The following is a 19,484-nucleotide window of genomic DNA, read 5'->3' on the forward strand; positions in this document are numbered from 1 at the left end:
GTGAGCCGTGATTGCACCACTGCATTCCAGCCTAGGTGACAGAGTGAGACCTTGTCTCAAAAAATAAATAAAATAAAATAAAAACCATTGGCCATTGGTAATCAACTTAACCTTCAGCCCCTCTTCTCTCCCTGGAAGTCAGGGCTAGGGCTGAAAGCCCAACTCGCTAATCATGCCTTGGTCTCCCCGGTGACCAACCCTCATTCTAAAGCTACCTAGGGGAGGCCAGCCGTCAGTCACCTCAACATACAAAAAGACATCACTTTGGAGATTCTAAGGATTTTAGGAGTTGTATGTCAGGAAACAGGGTTGAAGACCAAATATATATTTTACAACAGTGGTCCCCAACCTTTTTGGCACCAGGAACCAGTTTCATGGAAGACAATTTTTTTCACAGACCTGGGGGCAGTGATGGTTTCGAGATGATCCAAGTGCATAACATTTATTGTGTATTTTATTTCTGTTATTATTACACTGTAATATATAATGAAATAATTCTGTAACTCACCATAATGTAGAATCAGTGGGAGCCTTAAGCTTGTTTTCCTGCAATTAGATGGTCCTGTCTGGGGGTGATGGCAGACAGTGACAGATCATCAGGCATTAGATTATCATAAGGAGCCACAACCTAGATCCCTTTCATGTGCAGTTCACAATAGGGTTTGTGCTCCTATGAGAATCTAATGCTGCCACTGATCTGACAGGAGGCAGAGTTCAGGTGGTAATGCAAACCATGGGGAGCAGCTGTAAATACAGATGAAGCTTCCCTTGCTCACCTGCCACTCACCTCCTGCTGTGCAGCCTGGTTTCTAACCAGTACTGGTCCGTGGCCTGGGTGTTGGGGACCCTTTTTACAATATCACAAGGTTAGTTTATTAGAGAATAAAAGGGAATGACTTAAAATTTTTCCATGTATATATTGATTTATAGATTATTTTTCTGTACGGTTTGTAAAATATTTGTTTTTTTCTTTTTTTGAGACAGAGTCTTACTCTGGCATCTAGGCTGGAGTGCAATGGTGCAATCTCAGCTCACTGTAACCTCTGCCTCCCGGGTTCAAGCAATTCTCGTGCCTCAGCCTCCCAAGTAGTTGGGATTACAGGCCTGCACAACCACTCCTGGCCAATTTTTGTGTTTTTTTTGGTAGAGATGGCATTTCACCATGTTGCTAGGTTGGTCTCAAACTCCTGACTTCAGGTGATCCACCCACCTTGGCTTCCCAAAGTGCTGGGATTACAGGTGTGAGCCACTATACCCGGCCTGTAAAATATTTTTAATATCACTGCTGAAGGTACCCCAGTCTTTGTTTTTTTTTTTTTTTTTTTTTTTTGAGATAGAGTCTCGCTCTGTTGCCCAGGCTGGAGTGCAGTGGTGCGATCTTGGCTCACTGCAAGCTCCACCTCCTGGGTTCACGCCATTCTCCTGCCTCAGCCTCCTGAGTAGCTGGGACTACAGTCACCCACCACCACGCCCAGCTAATTTTTTGTATTTTTTAATAGAGACAGGGTTTCACCACGCTAGCCAGGATGATCTCGATCTCCTGACCTCGTGATCCACCCGCCTCTACCTCCCAAAGTGCTGGGATGACAGGTGTGAGCCACCATGCCCGGCCTGTACCGAAGTCTTTTAAGAGAGTACTGTTTAAATAGTTTTTACTAAATTCTGTCTGAGAGGCTCCTGCAAGACCACTTAGGGAGTGAGAAGAACAGAGAGAGATGTGAATAACGGAGCAAGTAGAATAAGCTAATAAGGTAGCAATGGAGGCTTATTATTTGGAGTACTATGAAAATATCTGGAGAAGAGTAATTTTAAGACTTTAACTTATAAATTTAGTTCAATTCACTTGTATCCTTGGTACGTTTTTAGGCATTTTGTTTGTTTTATTTTTTTATTTTTAAGATGGGCTCTCACTATGTTGGCCAGGTTGGTCTTGAACTCTTGGCCTCAAGCAATCCTACTGCCTCAGCCTCCCAAAATGCTAGGATTACAGGTGTGAGCCACCAAGCCCAGCCAGTTGTTAAGCATTTTAATTCCTCTACCTGGTGTCTCTGGCTCTCATTCTGCAGAGAGAGGTTAGTAGTGTTTTTTCTACTTTCTTCTTTTCTCCTCTGCTAAGAGGCCCAAGAAATTAGCTACCCCTATTTTTTATCTTTTTCTTTTTCTTCATTATTTCTTCTTAAAAAAACAAAAAAACGATTACATGTGCAGAATGTGCAGGTTTGTTACATAGGTATACACGTGCCATGGCCTATTGATGCATCCTCTGAGTTCCCTCCCCTCACCCCCCCCACCCCCCAACACGCCCTAGTGTGTGTTGTTCCCCTCTCTGTGTCTATATGTTCTCAATGTTCAGCTCCCACTTAAGAGTGAGAGCATGCAGTGTTTGGTTTTCTGTTCTTGTGTTAGTTTGCTGGGGATGATGGCTTCCAGCTTCATCCATGTCACTGCAAAGGACATGATCTCATTCCTTTTTCTGGCTGCATAGTATTTCATGGTGTATGTGTACCACATTTTCTTTATCCAGTCTATCATTGATGGGCATTTGGGTTGGTTCCATGTCTTAGCTATTGTGAATAGTGCTGCAATGAACATACATGTGCATGTGTCTTTATAGTAGTAGCTACCCCTATTTTAGCTTGATTCCATGAGCTGTCAGATTGATATCCCACAGATTAATGTGGTGTCTGCTAAAGTCAGTGGGGTCTTAGGATATTCTTTGTCTCGGGTTATAGCCATAGAACTTAAAAGAGTCTCAGGCTGGGCACGGTGGCTCACGCCTGTAATCCTAGCACTTTGGGAGGCTGAGGTGGGCAGATCACCTGAGGTTGGGAGTTTGAGACCAGCCTGGCCAACATGGTAAAACCCCATCTCCACTAAAAATACAAAAATCAGCCAGGCATGGTAGCAGACATCTGTAATTCCAGCTACTTGGGAGGCTGAGGCATGAGAATCACTTGAACCCGGGAGGCAGAGGTTGCACTGAGCCGAGATCATGCCACTGCACTCCAGCCTGTGTGACAGAGTGAGACTTTATCTCAAAAACAAAAACAAAACAAAACCCCCAAAAGACAAAAGGAGGAGCCAGTTTCATTTACCTGAAACTAGCAGTTTACCTAGGTTCAGTTTTCTAGGAACTTTATAACTTAGTTATAATAAGACTTAAGCAGTAGCATTCAGTTGGTATACAGTCAAGATTTGTTGAATGAATGAATGAAAAGGGTAGGTCTGACAGTTTCTTCTGAACCTTTTGGTTTGTGTGATGAGCGTGGAGTTCCAGAGGGGTGCAGTCCAAGCCCTGGGCCTGTGGCTGACCAAACCCTCCCTTAACTAAAAAAGTCATAATTTAAGTACTTTTAGGGTAGCGAGGATATGACAAAGTGAGACTTAGAATCTGAATTTAGTTAAGACATTGCATTTTAGGCCATTTAGAAACCTCTATACACGAGGGATTCTAAGGGCTGAGATCTTAGTTAATTGAATGTTGAATTTGTGAATTTAAGTTGAAAATAGGAAATATAAAAGCTAATCCTCTCAAATGAAGAGTATCAATTTATCCACCTAACACAGGCTATTAAAGTGGACATTTAATGGCTTAATCAAGAATCCAAGCATACCTAGTTATAGAATATATGAAATGAACATTGCTGTGAAAGCTGTAACTTGCATATCTTGACAAATATTTGGAAAACGTAGGCCACAGAGTTTTTTTTTAAGCAGCTTTAAATTATACAATTTAGTGTTTTTAAAATATATTTACAGAATTGTGCAACAATTACCATGAACTAATTTTAGACCATTTTCAATCGACTCTTGCATAAAGAAATCCTGTACCCAGTAGTAGTTACTCTCCGTATTTCTTGCTCTGTCCTCTCCCTCAGGCCTAGATAACCCAGGTCTACAAAAATTAAAAAATCTACTTTTTGTCTCTATGTATTTGCCTATTCTGGACATTTTATATAAATGAAATAATAGAATCTGTGGATTTTTACTACTGACTTCTTTAATTTAGCGTAATATTTTCCATATTCATCCATGTCGTAGCCATTCCTCTTTATGGTTAATATTTCATTGTATAGAATACCACATCATTGTGTTTATTCATTCACTAATTGATAGACATTTGGGTTGTTTAGACTTTTTGGCTATTATGAATGCCACCATGACTGTTTGTATACCAGTTTTTGTGTGGACATATATTTTGTTTTATTTTTATTTTTTTTAGAGACAGAGTGTTACTCTGTTACCTGGGCTGGGGTGCAGTGGTGCAATTATAGCTTCAAACTCCAGAGCTCAAGTGATCCTCCTGTTTCAACCTTCTGAGTAGCTGGGACTATAGGTGCATGCCACTGCACCCAGCTAATTTTAAAATTTTTATTTATTTTTATTTTATTTTATTTTATTTTATTTTAATTTTATTTTATTTTATTTTATTTTAGTTTTTGAGATGGAGTCTCACTTTGTTGCCCAGGCTGGAGTGCAATGGCGTGATCTTGGCTCACTGCAACTTCCATCTCCCGGGTTCAAGCAATTCTCTGCCTCAGCCTCCTGAGTAGCTGGGATTACAGGCGCCCGCCACCACGCCAGGCTAATTTTTTGTATTTTTAGTAGAGACGAGGTTTCACCATGTTGGGCAGGCTGGTCTTGAACTCCTGACTTCATGATCCACCCACCTTGGCCTCCCAAAGTGCTGGGATTACAAGGCATGAGCTACTGCGCCTGGCCTAATTTTTTTAGTTTTTAATTTTTGTAGACATGGGATTCTGCTTTGTTTCTCAGGCTGGTCTGAAATTTCTGGCTTCAAGTGATCCTCCTGCCTTGGCCTCCCAAAGTGTTGGGATTACAGATGTGAGCCACTGCACCTAGCCTGTTTGTGTTTTTCTTTTGTATACACCTAGTAGCGGAATTGCTGGGTTATGTGGTAGCTCTGTATCTAACATTTTGAGAAACTCCAAACTTTTCCAAAATGGTTGTACTATTTTTATTTTTACCAGTATTCTTCGAGGGTTCTAATTTCTCTACTATTAACTTCCCTCTGTGAAGTGAGAGCCAGAGACACTAGCTAGAGGAACTGATGTGTATTTATAATTCACCATATGAATTTTGGGGGACAGATGTCAATCTGGAACATGTGTGTAATGATTTACTTGCTCTTCTCCTGGCATCAAATGTTCTTTCCATAGTTGTTTCCAGTTTTCTTTTATGAATGCTGTTTCTTTGTAAGCATGAAATCTATGTTCATTTGATATGCAAAAGTAGAATCATGTTTTAATATGCCTTTTAAAAATGAAGTTGAACATTATAGAAAAATGTTGGCTTTCCCTGTTCCCCTTTTTTGGGAGATGGAGGAATTTGTTGACTGTTTCCTTGGCCTGTCTTTGTTGTTCGAGGTTGTCTTAGTCTGTTTGCTGTTGCTATAACTGAATACCTAAGACTGAAAAATTTATAGAGAAAAGAAATTTATTTAGTCTCACAGTTCTGAAGACTAGGAAGTCCAAGTTCTAGGGGCTACATCTGGGTGAGGATCTTCTTGCTGATGGGGACACTGTAGAGTCCCGAGGTGGTGCAAGATATTGTATGGTGAGGGGGCTCAGGAGAGAAAGCCAGACTGGCTTATATAACAGATTTACTCTCATGATAACTAACCCACTCTCATGATAACCCATTAATCCATTAACCCATGGGTGGATTAATCTACTCCTGAGGGCAGAGCCCTCATGACTCAGTCACCTCTTAAAGGCCCTGCCTTTTAGTAATATTACATTTGCTATTACGTTTCAACATGAGATTGAGAGAGGACAAACATTCAGACTATAGCAAAGGACACTGTTTTTATCAACTATGTATATAAACTTCTATATATTAAACATAGTAACTCTATTATATCATTTATTGCAAATGTAATTTCCCATGTTGTTTGCCATTTAATTTTAATCATTGAAATTTTTTTTATTAAACAAAATATTTGTATTTTTAGGAAGTAAATTTCATCAGTATTTACCTTTATAATTTCATCTGGCTTTTTAACCTTTCAAAATCCTTTCTCAGTCAGAGATGAAAAAAATGTTTTTGGTAGGTTTATAATTTTTAAAAATATCATTTATCTTAACCTCAAGCTACTAACTGCTTATTTGGAAATACTCTCAGAAACATATATGTCGTTGAGATGTGAATAACCCTGAATATTCCAGTGATCTAGCAGAATGCTGTCCAGTAGAAACTTTTGTGATAATAGAAAAGTTCTATATTTTTTTGTGTTCACTATAGTAGCCATTAGCCACATGTAGCTACTGAGCACTTGAAAGGTGGTTAGCACAACTGACAAACTGCATTTTTAAGTTTAACTTTTAATGTAAATAGAATTTAAATTTTACAGTTTGCAGCAAAAAAAAAAAAGAAAAGAAAAGAAAGAAAAAGAAACAGAACTTCTGGCTGAGCACGGTGGCTCGTGCCTGTAATCCCAGAACTTAGGGAGGCCGAGGCAGGTGGATCACTTGAGGCCAGGAGTTCTAGACCAACCTGGCCAACAAGGTGAAACCTATCTGTACTAAAAGTACAAAAAAAATTAGCTGGGTATGGTGGCACATGCCTACAGGGTGGCTGGGACTATAGGCATGTGCCACCATGCCCAGCTAATTTTTTTATAGATTTTATTTATAAGTAAGACTGGTATCATAATTATATATTTAATTAAAAATTTAATTTAAATAAAAACCACATTCAGATAGATATAGAGAGTTAAGGTCTTTAATTTTGTGTTTTTGCATTCCATGTCACTATACCACTTTGAGTGGAATAATTTAATTGTGATCCACTGGTTTATCCTTTTTCCCTGGAAAGGTACTCAAGGGAAAGATGTCAATGGCGCCTAATTGATTATTGACTTCTAAGTAGTTATAGCACCCTTTTCCCATTGATAAGGGGAATGGGTAGCACAAGCAGTATGTGATTGTGTGATTGCGTGTGTGTGTGTGTGTGAGAGAGAGAGAAAAAGAGAGAGTGAGAGATTGATTAATCTACTGCAAGAAGGCAGAAGTTCTTTTTTTTTTTTGGAGACAGTCTTGCCCTGTCGCCCAGGCTGGAGTACAGTGGCACGATCTTGGTTCACTGCAACCTTTGCTTCCCAGGTTCAAGCGATTCTCCTGCCTCAGCCTCCTGAGTAGCTGGGACTACAGGCATATGCCGCCACACCTGGCTTTTTTTTTTTTTTTTTTTTTTTTGAGACGGAGTCTCACTCTCTCACCCAGGCTGGAGCACAGTGGCGCGATCTTGGCTCACAGCAAGCTCTGCCTCCCGGGTTCATGCCATTCTCCTGCCTCAGCCACCCCTCCGCCCTACCCGAATAGCTGGGACTACAGGCACCCGCCACCACACTGGGCTAATTTTTTGTATATTTTTAGTAGAGACGGGGTTTCACCTTGTTAGCCAGGATGGTCTTGATCTCCTGACCTCGTGATCCGCCCACCTCGGCCTCCTAAAGTGCTGAGATTATAGGTGTGAGCCACCGTGCCCAGCCTATTTATTTATTTATTTTTTTAAGATGTATTCTTGCTCTGTTGCCCAGGCTGGAGTGCAGTGGCGCGATCTCGGCTCACTGCAACCTCCACCTCCTGGGTTCAAGTGATTCTTCTGCCTCAACCGAGTAGCTGGGACTACAGGTGCACGCCACCACACCCAGCTAATTTTTGTATTTTTAGTAGAGATGGGGTTTCACCATATTGGCCAAGCTGGTCTCAAACTCCTGACCTTGTGATCTGCCTGCCTCGGCCTCTCAAAGTGCTGGGATTACAGGCGTGTGCCACCATGCCAGGCTTTTTTTTGTACTTTTAGTAGAGACGGGGTTTTGCCATGTTGGCCAGGCTGGTCTTGAACTCCTAGCCTCAAATGATCTACCTGCCTTGGCCTCCTAAATTGCTGGGGTTACAGGTGTGAGCCACTGTGCCCGGCCAGAAGTTTTATGTATTTTTTTGCATGTATACATATTCATATCCAGGGTCTTTAGTGGCCTTAGCAAAGCTGGCTCACTAAGAAGGGATCTGTGGTGAGTTGCACTATATTCTCAGGCTTACCCTCATTTTTTGCTTTCCCTGTTACAGACGCTGCATCCAGGTAGTACACAAACTGCTCTGCTACCAGAAGAAATGTCGGGTACGCCTGCATTACACCTGGCGGGAGCTCTGGTCAGGTAACTTTCTCTGTTGAATTCATCTTCTTTTCCTATACCTTTTATGAGCCCCTAGGCCTGGGCTCAAGATGGATTTTTTTGTTTTTTAACCTTTTGGTTTGTTTAGGATGCCTTTATTTTCAGTTACTCTTTTTGTCTTTTTTTTTTTTTTACATTTTAGCTTTTTTCGAATCCAGACCTGGGTGTGTCACATGTCTATTCTTTACTTTGTCCCTTGTTCCTTCCCCTTCCTATATTTTTTGTCAACTGGTAAAAACAATTGAGTATTTCTTGTGTTCCAGTAAATCTTCCTTTGAGTAAGAATGAGGTAGGAGGAGTCTGTACAAACTTGGGTTCTCACTCGGTTTCATTTGGTAGCCACATATGGACTATAGGGAGGCTTCTGTATGTTTCCTCAGGAATGTCATAGGGAGAGATGGAGGGATGGGGACGGGGTGGGGAGATGCGGGAATCCTGTTCTTTGTGTTACATCTGGCATTATTACTGTTTACAGACAGTGTCACTTGTACCACTCCCCCTGTGCCAGAGACAAAACAGCAAATTATAGTGTTTACTTTTGTCTTTGTAACCATTTGGTAGCCCAGTAAAGTCACTGCTACCCCTGCAGGGGGGAAGTGGCTCTTCTCTAAGGGTACAATTAATGCTGGCTTGCCACCCCTTTCTTTTGTGTGACTAAATTGGAGGTTTCAGGAAAGCAGAGGAGACATGTTGCCTTGTCTTGGCAGTTGCTTGCTGCTAGGTCCTGTGGCTTTTGAGACCTGATGGTACAATAAAATCTTCTCCAGATGATTCCAGTGATGAAAGGTTGCCCACCCATGGGAGAGCTGCTCTGTATTTTCAGCAGAATAGGGTGTGTTAGTGTCAGAGGCTTTATAAGAAACAGGCCAGTAACCCAGCCCCCTTCCATGGAATTCATCTCACTTGTTGTGACACATGATTTCCTCCCAACCCAATTTGGCTTTCTAAATTTAGTCCTCCATAATGGGAAGTAGAGATCTTTAATTAATGGATTAGCAAGTTTTTGCAGTTACTGCCTATGGTGGTAAAGGGGGAGTAGGAGAATAACACTAAGTGGCAATAGTGGCATTTTGATATTTTAGGAGAGGAGAGTATGATTGTGTGAGAGTTTGAGATTGGAAGAATGTCAGGAGAGTTAAAGAGAGATCAAAAGAGATGGAAATGACCAACGGTAGAATTTCTTAGGTAGCAACACCTCCTTTTAATATAAAGGACTATTATTGTTGCCTATGGATAGTTGTATGATTATTAGGCTCTAAAAGCATAGGATTAAAGAGAAAACACAATAATGATGCAGATCTTCAGATGTTGGTACAGTTGTTGGATTTATAATAAGTACAAATGGTTTATGTCTATAACTTGAATGAAATTACACATTGTAGTACTAAACAAGTTGGTAGTAGTAGTTGTTTCTGCCTGCCTCTTCTGATTCCCTTCTGGTTTTACTTTCTCTTTCATTCTATTTTCTTTCCTTTTTGTCCTAGCTATTCTGTCTGTGGCCTCTGTGATCTCTGTGGCTTTTCTCTCATTCTCATGATCTGTTGTCCTCTTCCTCATTATCCTGTTCCATTGTCTTGTCCACATTGCCTTCTACTCTTCATTCTGGTCTGTCTCCTGAGACTCAGGGCTTCCTGTTATTCTCCTCCTATCCCCATTTTGTATCCTCTGTTCTCTTGATGAATCGACACTTTTATTGGTATGAAGTGTTCTTTGTGTTATTATAGTCATGCATTTTACTTTTTACGTATGTCATAAACTCCAGAATATGTTGTCCTCATTTTTGCTTAAACAAGTGATTATCTTTTTTCTTTTCTTTTCTTTTCTTTTTGAGACTGAGTCTCGCTCTGTCGTCCAGGCTGGAGCAGTGACATGATCTCGGCTCACTGCAAGCTCCGCCTCCCGGGTTCACACCATTCTCCTGCCTCAGCCTCCCGTGTAGCTGGGACTACAGGCACCCACCACCACGCCCGGCTAATTTTTTTTGGATTTTTAGTAGAGATGGGGTTTCACCATGTTAGGCAGGATGGTCTCGAACTCCTGACCTTGTGATCCGCCCACTTCGGCCTCCCAAAGTGCTGGGATTACAGGTGTGAGTAACCATGCCTGGCTGCGATTATCTTTTAAAGAGATTTAAAAATGTCTTTTATATTTATCTTTGCTGACTCAGCATTTTGCTCTTCTCACTAGGAAATGGTGAAGAAGGCCATTCTTTATTCTGTGTTGGTCAGTTGACATTGTGTCTTTCAGAACTTTCAGCTCTATTTATAATTATGTCCTTTTCTCAGGACTGATTGCATGACAGTCTAAGGCCCTTGATGAGTTGAGGGGAAGTATATATGAGTGTCCTTAGGCATGAACCATTGCTTGTCACGAAGGCATCTAGACATTTGTACTGGAGTTCTCTGCTAAGTGACGTTAGCTCCTTTTCCTGTATAGGCTGGGTGAGCCCTCCTGGTATGCTGGCTCCGTGTATTCATATGTGGAGCGTACAGTGAGATGCAGAGCAGCGGCATTAAGGAAAGCTGCAAAACAATGTTGCATCCCATGCAGTCAGAGCCCGTAATAGTGTATAATATTGCATTCTGTGAATACAAGTGTGTCTATCCACCTACCTCTTAGCAGGCACTACCCCTCATATGTTGGATTGCCCATGTTTTCACTCTTTCTTTGCCTTCTAGACTTAGGGATTTGAGGGAGCTGTGTGAAACTCATCATGGCAAATATGCTTATGTGTATATATCCTTTGCCATACATGTGCTGCAAACTGTAATGAAATGTTATTTATAAGACTGGTAAGGCATGTGTTATTAGACTGGACACACAAAAGCCCTTGGTTATCTAGGAAGCAATCGTCTAGGGTCCAGACGTAGTTTGGAATGTGGGTGTTTAGTATCACTGTACTTCATTGCTGATTTTTATTTCTATGCTGTTTGACTATATTAGCTCTTTGTTATTATTGGGGAGGTAGCCAGAGGTCCCCAGATTCCCATAACGAATTTACAGGTGTGATCTTATGGACAAGGAGGAGCCAGCTGTATTAGTTGGGGGTTCAATCTTGCCTGATAAGCTTTTCCTAGTTGGTTTTACAGATATGAGCCCTGACCTATTCCCTGCTGCCACTGTCTGTTTCTATGATGCGTGTCACCATGATATCTGAGTATATAGGAAAATATATTTAGGCTAATTTTAACTAGAATATGGAAAGGAAAAAGTCCTGTTGCTCTGCATTGCTCTGTTTTCAGCAATCACTGTTTTTCACCACATTATAGAAAGTTTGAAAGCTCTTCTCTGATGTCTAGGCAACCCAAATCTCCCAGTCTGAGTAAAAGATTAGATCTTAAAACTCTCCACTGATAGAGGTAGAACACTGGGTTTTGGGATAAGATCATGCTGAAATAGTTCTTTACTTTTGAGAATAGAATGAAAGCTACAGTCATCTTTGTATCCAGAAAAAATGTCCATTTGCACATACATATTTTGCATATAGTTTCACAGAGTTTCTGGATCCTCTGAAGCCCCTCCATGATCTTCTGTCAAAAACCTCTGTCTTAATTTTAAGTTCCACAGCCTCCCAATTAATCCTGTTCTCACAGAACATCTTAGTATCTAGGTAATTTTTTTCTTTTTGAGAAAGAGTCTCACTCTGTTGCCTAGGCTGGAGAGCAGTGGTGTGATTGCGGGTTCAAACAATCCTCCCACCTCAGCCCCCGCCCCAAGTAGCTGGGACTTAAAGGCATACACCATTATGCTCGGCTAACTTTTGTAAAGATGGAGTTTTACCATGTTGGCCAAGCTGGCCTCAAACTTCTGACCTCAGGTGATCTGCCCTCCTCTGTCTCCCAAAGTGCTGGGATTACAGGTGTGAGCCACTGCGCCCGGCCAATATTTTTTCTTTATTTACTAGTCACACTGCGCTCCTACTGGGAACTTTAGGTTAGCAATCTCCTTTGCACTTCTTGAGGCTATAGACCATTTTGTTCACTATGTCTTATTTTCGGAGTGTTTTCTATAGCATATTGGGCCCCTATTTTAGTGTATCACATTGTTTTGCTATGTTTGCTTTTTTTGTTTTTTTTGGAGACAGAGTCTCACTCTGTTGCCCAGGCTGGAGTGCAGTGCCACAATCTCAGCTCACTGCAACCTCTGTCTCCTGGGCTCAAGTGATCCTCCCAACTCAGCCTCCTGAGCAGCTGGGACCATAGGTGTAAGCCACCATGCCCCAGCTAATTTCATATGTTTTTACAATGATTTGTTTAAATATCTATATTTCCTCTCAAAAAAGTTCCTGGAGGGCAGAGCCTGTTTTTTAATCATTGTTACATCTCCAGCAGACTGCTTGGCTATTTATTTATTTATTTTTTGAGACAGGGTCTTGCCCAGACTGGAGTGCAGTGGCACAATCATGGCTCATTGCAGTCTCGACCTCCTGGGCCCAGTGGATCCTCCCACCTCAGCCGCTCAAGTAGCTGGGACTATAGATGTGTACCACCATGCCTGGCTTATTTTTGTATTTTTTTTTTTTTTTTTTAGTGATAGGGTTTCATCATGTTGCCCACGCTGGTCTTGAAGTCCTGGACTCAGGTGATCTGCCTGCTTTGGCCTCCCAAATTGTTGGGATTATAGGCATGTGCCACAGCACCCGGCCTACTTAGCTTTTTAATAGGAACTCAGGTAACATTTGGATGAACAAATAAATGGATGAATGGATATGTAGGATTTTCATTAATGATGGATCAACATTCTCCAAAAGCAGCAAAATGTTGTATTTGAGCCGAATAATAATAATAATAATAATAATAGAACCCAGTAGGATGTCGTTAATGTTTCTGTTGAGCTGACATCATCACCTTTGATAGGGCCAGCCATCCACCTTAGTTTATTTGATTTGTTGATATGAAAGAGAGTAGTTAGTAATTTCTTTTGTTTTTCTCATTCTTCCTTACCCACAGATGCATGGATTGCTTTTAACCAAGTAAAAATGGAAACTTTGATGGTTTCTAAGCCATTAAGCAAAGATTGAGCAGGATGTGCAGAGAGAAGCGTGTAGTTGTTGGAGAGAGAAATACTTGAACAGAGCTTCATGGAGTCAGCTTATTTTACTTCCACTGCACGAAGAAGGGGCATTGGAGGGGCAGGCTGCATTTAAATAGTATGACTTTCCATTGTCTGAAAACGTGGGTTGATTTAAAGGCAGATTTATACTGATATTTTATATTCGACATTTATCTATGGATCACGGTTGTTACCCTTTCACTCTGCCACATCCCGGTGATAAGGCATTATTTTTATCCCCATTTGTTGGGGAAGGGAGTAGAGATATAGAAGGGTTAAGTGACTTGCTAAGGATCATGGAACCAGACACTAAACAGTCATGATTAGAACTTAGAGTTCCTGACTCCTATGCTCAGACACAGATCACTAAGCAACATTTGACTCCCTGCAGGAAGAAAGGCCCCCTAAGCCCCCAGAACAATCTGTTCAGCTTCACTGTGCTAAGTAACATCCAAAGCATTCACAGCTTTGTGAAAAAGAAATTGTACATGGCCTGACCTTTTAGATATCTACTGGGAAAAATGGAAAACCCAGGGAGTATCACAGCGTTCTGGATCCAGCTGGCTCTCCCATTACTGGCAGAGGCCTATGCCTTCTAGGTTAGGTACATCTCAAGACTGGCAATTGAGAGCCTTTCGTTGGAAGCTTGTTTTACTTTTAAGTGTTGCCGTACAGGACTGAAATTTTTCAAGAGAAAGGCTGACTCAAGCCATAGATTTATCTGGCAGTTCTTGTGTAGATGTAGCTTTGATAGTTCAGCAGCCCCTGTTGATTTTGAGAAACTATCCTTTGAACTTTTCATTGTGTGCTTCTTTTAGTTTAGTTTCTTTTTTAAACTTTTAATTTTGATGTAATTATAGACTTACAGGAAGTTGCAAAAATAGTATGTAGAGTTTCATGTACCCTTCACCCAGCTTCCTCCAATGATGACATCTTATATAACTCTACAACATTGCTTCTTTTAGTTTTGAAGAGAGTATCCAGGCGGGAAAGAACATGGCAGTAAAAACTAGAGTAGATGGGAAGGGGAATTTTGGCAGCTGCTATTTCTATCTTGTTTTTAAAATTGCTCTTCCTCATTCCGCTAAATTTTCTCTGATTTAGGCAAATATGTCACAAGATATATTCTAGGCTGATGTGCCTAATTAAGACTGCTCTAGCTTCCATATGCAAAAATAGAGAGCCTTTTTTCCTCTATGGGTGATCAATTCCTTTCAAAATTAGAATGTTCTAATTCAGGGGCATTAGAAGGTATCTTTCTGGTTCTATAATGTAGTTATGAAATATTCTCTACAGCAGTATAGAAAGCCCAAGGACTAAAAAGGAATGCCAGGAAGCTTTTTTCCCTTTCAAATCACTACATTTGGCTGAATCCAAAATTTACACTATTTTGAATCTTTCTCTCATCCCCTCAGAAACTTGGCAAAAGCAAAAGATAAGAATCTCTAACAGGTTTAGCCTGTTACAGGGAGAAAAAGATTCCCACGTAAAAGCCCCCAAAAGAGCAAGAAATCACTTTGTTCTTTTCTCTGTGCATGCAGTCGCTTCCTATCCAGAAAAATGTCAACTCTCATAGGCCCATGAGCATTTTGTCAAGTAAAAGGGACCGGGGAAGGATTAGCTGTGCTTTTGGTTACTCTGCCTATATTAGTTTCAAAGGGACATATCATGTGGTTTCATAAGGTATCATCCTTCTCTGGATCTCGAGGGAGCAAGACAAGTCTGATATTGGTCCTACCTCATTTTTGCAAAAAGTAAAGTTATTGGTTCTGTGTCACATGGTTCCACTGAGACATGGTCTCATTGACTTTTAGATTTCTTAAAGGGTGATTTTGGCTGTCACTCATTTGGGAAACGTTGGGGGGAAAGGAGCAGGTGGTATAGGGCCCTAGAAGAAGGCAGTGGCTCCTGAGCATGCTTGGTTAGAGGCAGCTGCACAGGGACCCTACATTTCCCAAAGTCTAGGATCTGGGAACTTTCATGTGGAAACTCATTTTCATGAAAAAGAAGAGGGTGGGTGCTAATTGTGAGGTTTGCATTGTCTGCAAGAAAATGGGGAATGGAAGATGGTTGAGAACCTTATTATTACTATTTTTTTTAGCAGATACACATTGACTGCAAGGAAAATGGTAAGGATGGAAGCAGATTTCTGTTTAAAGAAAGGATTTGTTCTATTTCTGACTCATTTAGAGGAATGTGGAACCTTTAGTCAGTGCAGGCTGTTGACATACTGACTTGTGTGCTCTGTTCACCTGGAGAGGCTGATAGCATACAGCCAGAGCCATTTCATTTTCTTGTTTATTTCTTTGGCCTCTGTGTCAGTGAAGTGCTTAGGCTTGCAGCCAGACAGATGCCTGTATTCTGAAAAGCCACCTGGAGTTGTTCCCCCCACCCCGGTCCCCCCACGACGGAGTCTTGCTCTGTAGCCCAGGCTGGAGTGCCGTGGCGCGATCTCAGCTCACTGCAACCTCTGCCTCCCGGGTTCAAGCAATTCTCCTGCCTCATCCTCCCGAGTAGCTGGGAATACAGGCGCACACCACCATGCCTGGCTAATTTTTGTATTTTTAGTAGAGACGGGCTTTTACCATGTTGGCCAGGCTGGTCTTGAACTCCTGACCTTGTGATCCACCTACCTTGGCCTCCCAAAGTGTTGGGATTACAGGCTTGAGCCACCGCGTCTGGCTGAGTATTTTTAAATTATTCTACTGCCAGATGTTGGCTTCAGATTCTCTCCTGCACTACTCTGCTGATTGACAGTGAGCCTGCTGATCGCTGGCAATGTCCCTGGGTAATTGGTGATTTTGTCCAGAGATGCTGGAATTGGCTAGAGTTTATAGTGCCTCCAGGGTTTTGGTGGCATGAGCTTGTGACACTAGTGCTATTTTCATCGTGTCCTTTGAGTTTCTTGACTTCTCTCCTAAGCAACTGAGATGGTAATATTATTCTTTTATCAGTCACTGTGAAATTATCCATCTCTCCTAATGACCAGGTTTTGATTTGGGTTCTGTGGTGCCTAATCCTAGCTCCATGCCAGGTCACAAAATCGAGTCTGGGTGAGTGTTGTCTTTGCTGTTTGTCTTCATAGCATGTAAAAGCTGCTCAAATAGACAGCTTTCTATGACCTGATTCTTTGGAGACACTTATTTGTGCTCTCCTGGAGGCTGTCTCCTTCCTGTTTTTAATCTTATTTAAATGTCATTCACTCGGTTTTGTAATTAAGCCTCCCCTCTCCTTTTTTTGAGGCAGGCGCCTGAGCTACCACTTAATTGTGTCTTCCTGTGGTTGGCTTGTTGCTCTCTGCACCTGGTTTACCTTAATGTGGGGGACAGGTTTTAGTCCTGGAGAAGTTCTCACATCCATTATTCAGTCTACTGCTACATGGCAACACAATTTGCTGCTACCTTTTTTCCCTCCTCTTGAATTCAAAGCAGGATAGAAAAAAATTCTGGGAAAGTCCTCATTGTGTATTAATGCTAGGAACAGCTCTGCAAAAAAGGTTCCTTGTGGGGTGTGTGTTCGGGGCACTGTGTAAGATGGCAGGATTCTCAGATGGATTGTATTCAACTCTTCCTATTTGAAAATTAGGGTGGGCTGGGCGCAGGGGCTCACACCTGTAATCCCAGCACTTGGGAGGCCAAGGCTGGCAGATCACCTGAGGTCAGGAGTTTGAGACCAGCCTGGTGGAGCCGTCTCTACTAAAAATACAAAAATTAGCCAGGCGTGGTGGCGGGCTCCTGTAATCCCAGCTACTTGGGAGGCTGAGGTGGAAGAATTGCTTGAACCCGGGAGGCAGAGGTTGCAGTGAGCTAAGATCACACCATTGCACTCCAGCCTGTCTCAAAAACAAAAACAAAAACAAAAAAACCCAAACCAAAAATTAGCCAGGTGTGGTGGTGCATGCCTGTAATCCCAGCTACTTGGGAAGCTAAGGCGCAAGAATCGCTTGAACCCGGGAGGTGGAGGTTGCAGTGAGCCAGGATTGCGCCACTGCACTCCAGCCTGGGTGACAGAGTGAGACTCTGTCTTAAAAAAAAAAGAAAAAGAAAAAGAAAAAAAAATTAGATTGTCTGCCTCTGCCTCTGCCTCTAGGAATTCACGTGGGATTTAGGGAACCATCAGAGTGCCTGGTCCTGGCTCAGCTTCCCAGAACCTGTACACTCTTCTATGTTCCACCTGCATCTGCATGCAGAAAAGTCAGAACTCTACACACTGTTGTCATACGCTTTCACCAAATATGATGCACAGGACTCCCCAAGGAAGGGAACATGGGCTGAAGCTGAGTGTGAGACTGATAGTTGCCTCTAGTACAGAGTCAAAAGAGACAGCAGTTGTAGCCAATTTGGAGTTCCTGAAAAAGAGCCCAGAAACTAAGTTTTCAAGGGGCCTGGTATGAAAGACTTGCCAATGAAGAAATGAGTGTGTATTGAGCACTCACTTCCCTACAACTTAAACGTATTTAATGTGTAATATAATACCTCAAATATTTTACTGCAGTAATTTCTCAGTTCTTCACTTGGTGCAGAGTAAGAGTACTTGGCGCCTCATTAAGTATAACAGATGAAACAGCAAGGATTAGGAGTCAAACCCAGAGTCCCTGAGGATTTTGTAGGATAGTGTTGGTACTTAGTGCATTGTTAGTTTGGATGGTGAACTTTGGTGATTATTTTGAAGATTGCCGCAGTGTTGCCTTCAGGGCTGCCTGGGGTTCGTTTTGAATTTGCATTCCTGCTCAAGTTCGTGGGCTGTCTGTTGATTCAGTATATTTGGCTCCTTTCCTTTTACCTATCAGTGAGGAAGCATCTTTGTATGTTTGTCCCTGTACTCAGTATGGTGTACTTTGACGTGAATGTCAGCCAGTCAGTTATGCAGAGGTTACAGAGAGACTGGAGTGTTTGTGAGGCCATTGAGAGTGTCTGTGGGAAGAAAAACATTGACCTTTTGTTTTTCTTTTTAATTGGGGTAAAATAAACATAAAATTTATCATTGTAACTATGTTTAACCATACAGTTCAGTGGCACTAAGTGTATTCACATTGTGCAGCCATCACTATGTTCCATTTCCAGTACTTTTTTTTTATCTTCCCAAACTGAAACTCAGTACTCATTAAACAGTAACTTTTTTTTTTTTCTTTTTTTGAGATGGAGTCTCACTCTGTCGCCCAGGTGGGAGTGCAGTGGTGCGATCTTGTTTCACTGCAACTTCCACCTCTGGGTTCAAGTGATTCTCCTGCCTCAGCCTCCCGGGTAGCTGGGACTATAGGTGTGTACCACCAAGCCAGGCTAATTTTTTTTTTTTTTTTTTTTTGGTAAAGACGGGGTTTCACCATGTTGCAGGCTGGTCTTGAACTCCTGACCTCAGGTAATCCACCTTCCTTAGCCTCCAAAGTGCTGGGATTACAGGTGTGAGCCACCATGTCCGGCCAGCAATAATTCTTAATTCCCCCTCATGCCAGACCCTGGCAACCACTAATTCTGAATTTGATTCCTCTGGGTATTTCATTTAAGTGGAATTAAACAGCATTTGTCCTTTTGTAACTGGTTTATTTCACTTAGAATAATATCTTCAAGGTTCATCTATGTTGTCAGAATTTTCTTCCTTTTTAAGGCTGAGTAATATTCTGCCATATGTATATACCATATTTTGTTTATTCATTCATCTGTCGATGGACATTTGGGTTGCTTCCACCTTTTGGCTGTTGTGAATGATGCTGCTGTAAACATGGGTGTACAAATACTTGAGTTCCTGCAATCTCTTGTTTTTTTGAGATTGTGTGGGTTTAATTATCTTAGGCCAGTGGAGTGAAGTCCTGAGACATTTAGAGACATGTACTCTGAGCTGGCCAGGCGTGATGGCTCATGCCTGTAATCCTAGCACTTTGGGAGGCCAAGGCGGGCAGATCACTTGAGGTCAGGAGTTTGAGACCAGTCTGGCCAATGTGGCGAAACCCTGTCTTTATTAAAAATGCAAAAATTCCTGGGCACGGTGGCTCACGCCTGTAATCCCAGCACTTTGGGAGGCCGAAGTGGGCGGATCACGAGGTCAGGAGATCGAGATCATCCTGGCTAACACGGTGAAACCCCATCTTTACTAAAAATACAAAAAATTAGCCGGGCATGGTGGCGGGCGCCTGTAGTCCCAGCTACTTGGGAGGCTGAGGCAGGAGAATGGCGTGAACCCGGGAGGCGGAGCTTGTAGTGAGCCAAGATCACGCCATTGCACTCCAGCCTGGGCG

At 42.0% G+C, this 19,484-nt stretch overlaps 1 protein-coding gene across 4 annotated transcripts in view; it reads left to right on the forward strand.

The window, feature by feature from the left end:
* ARMH3 (armadillo like helical domain containing 3) overlaps positions 1-19,484 on the forward strand; it is a 197,961-nt gene that overhangs the window by 58,465 nt on the left and 120,012 nt on the right. For all 4 annotated transcript variants that reach the window (XM_032179424.2, XM_032179415.2, XM_058436068.1 and 1 more), the window contains one exon: positions 8,094-8,182. In XM_032179424.2, the coding sequence (XP_032035315.1) occupies positions 8,094-8,182 (89 nt within the window). The remainder of the gene's footprint in view (positions 1-8,093; positions 8,183-19,484) is intronic.

Source organism: Hylobates moloch, unplaced genomic scaffold, assembly GCF_009828535.3.
Source record: "Hylobates moloch isolate HMO894 unplaced genomic scaffold, HMol_V3 SCAFFOLD_3, whole genome shotgun sequence".
In the NCBI taxonomy this organism is placed as follows: Eukaryota; Metazoa; Chordata; class Mammalia; order Primates; family Hylobatidae; genus Hylobates; species Hylobates moloch.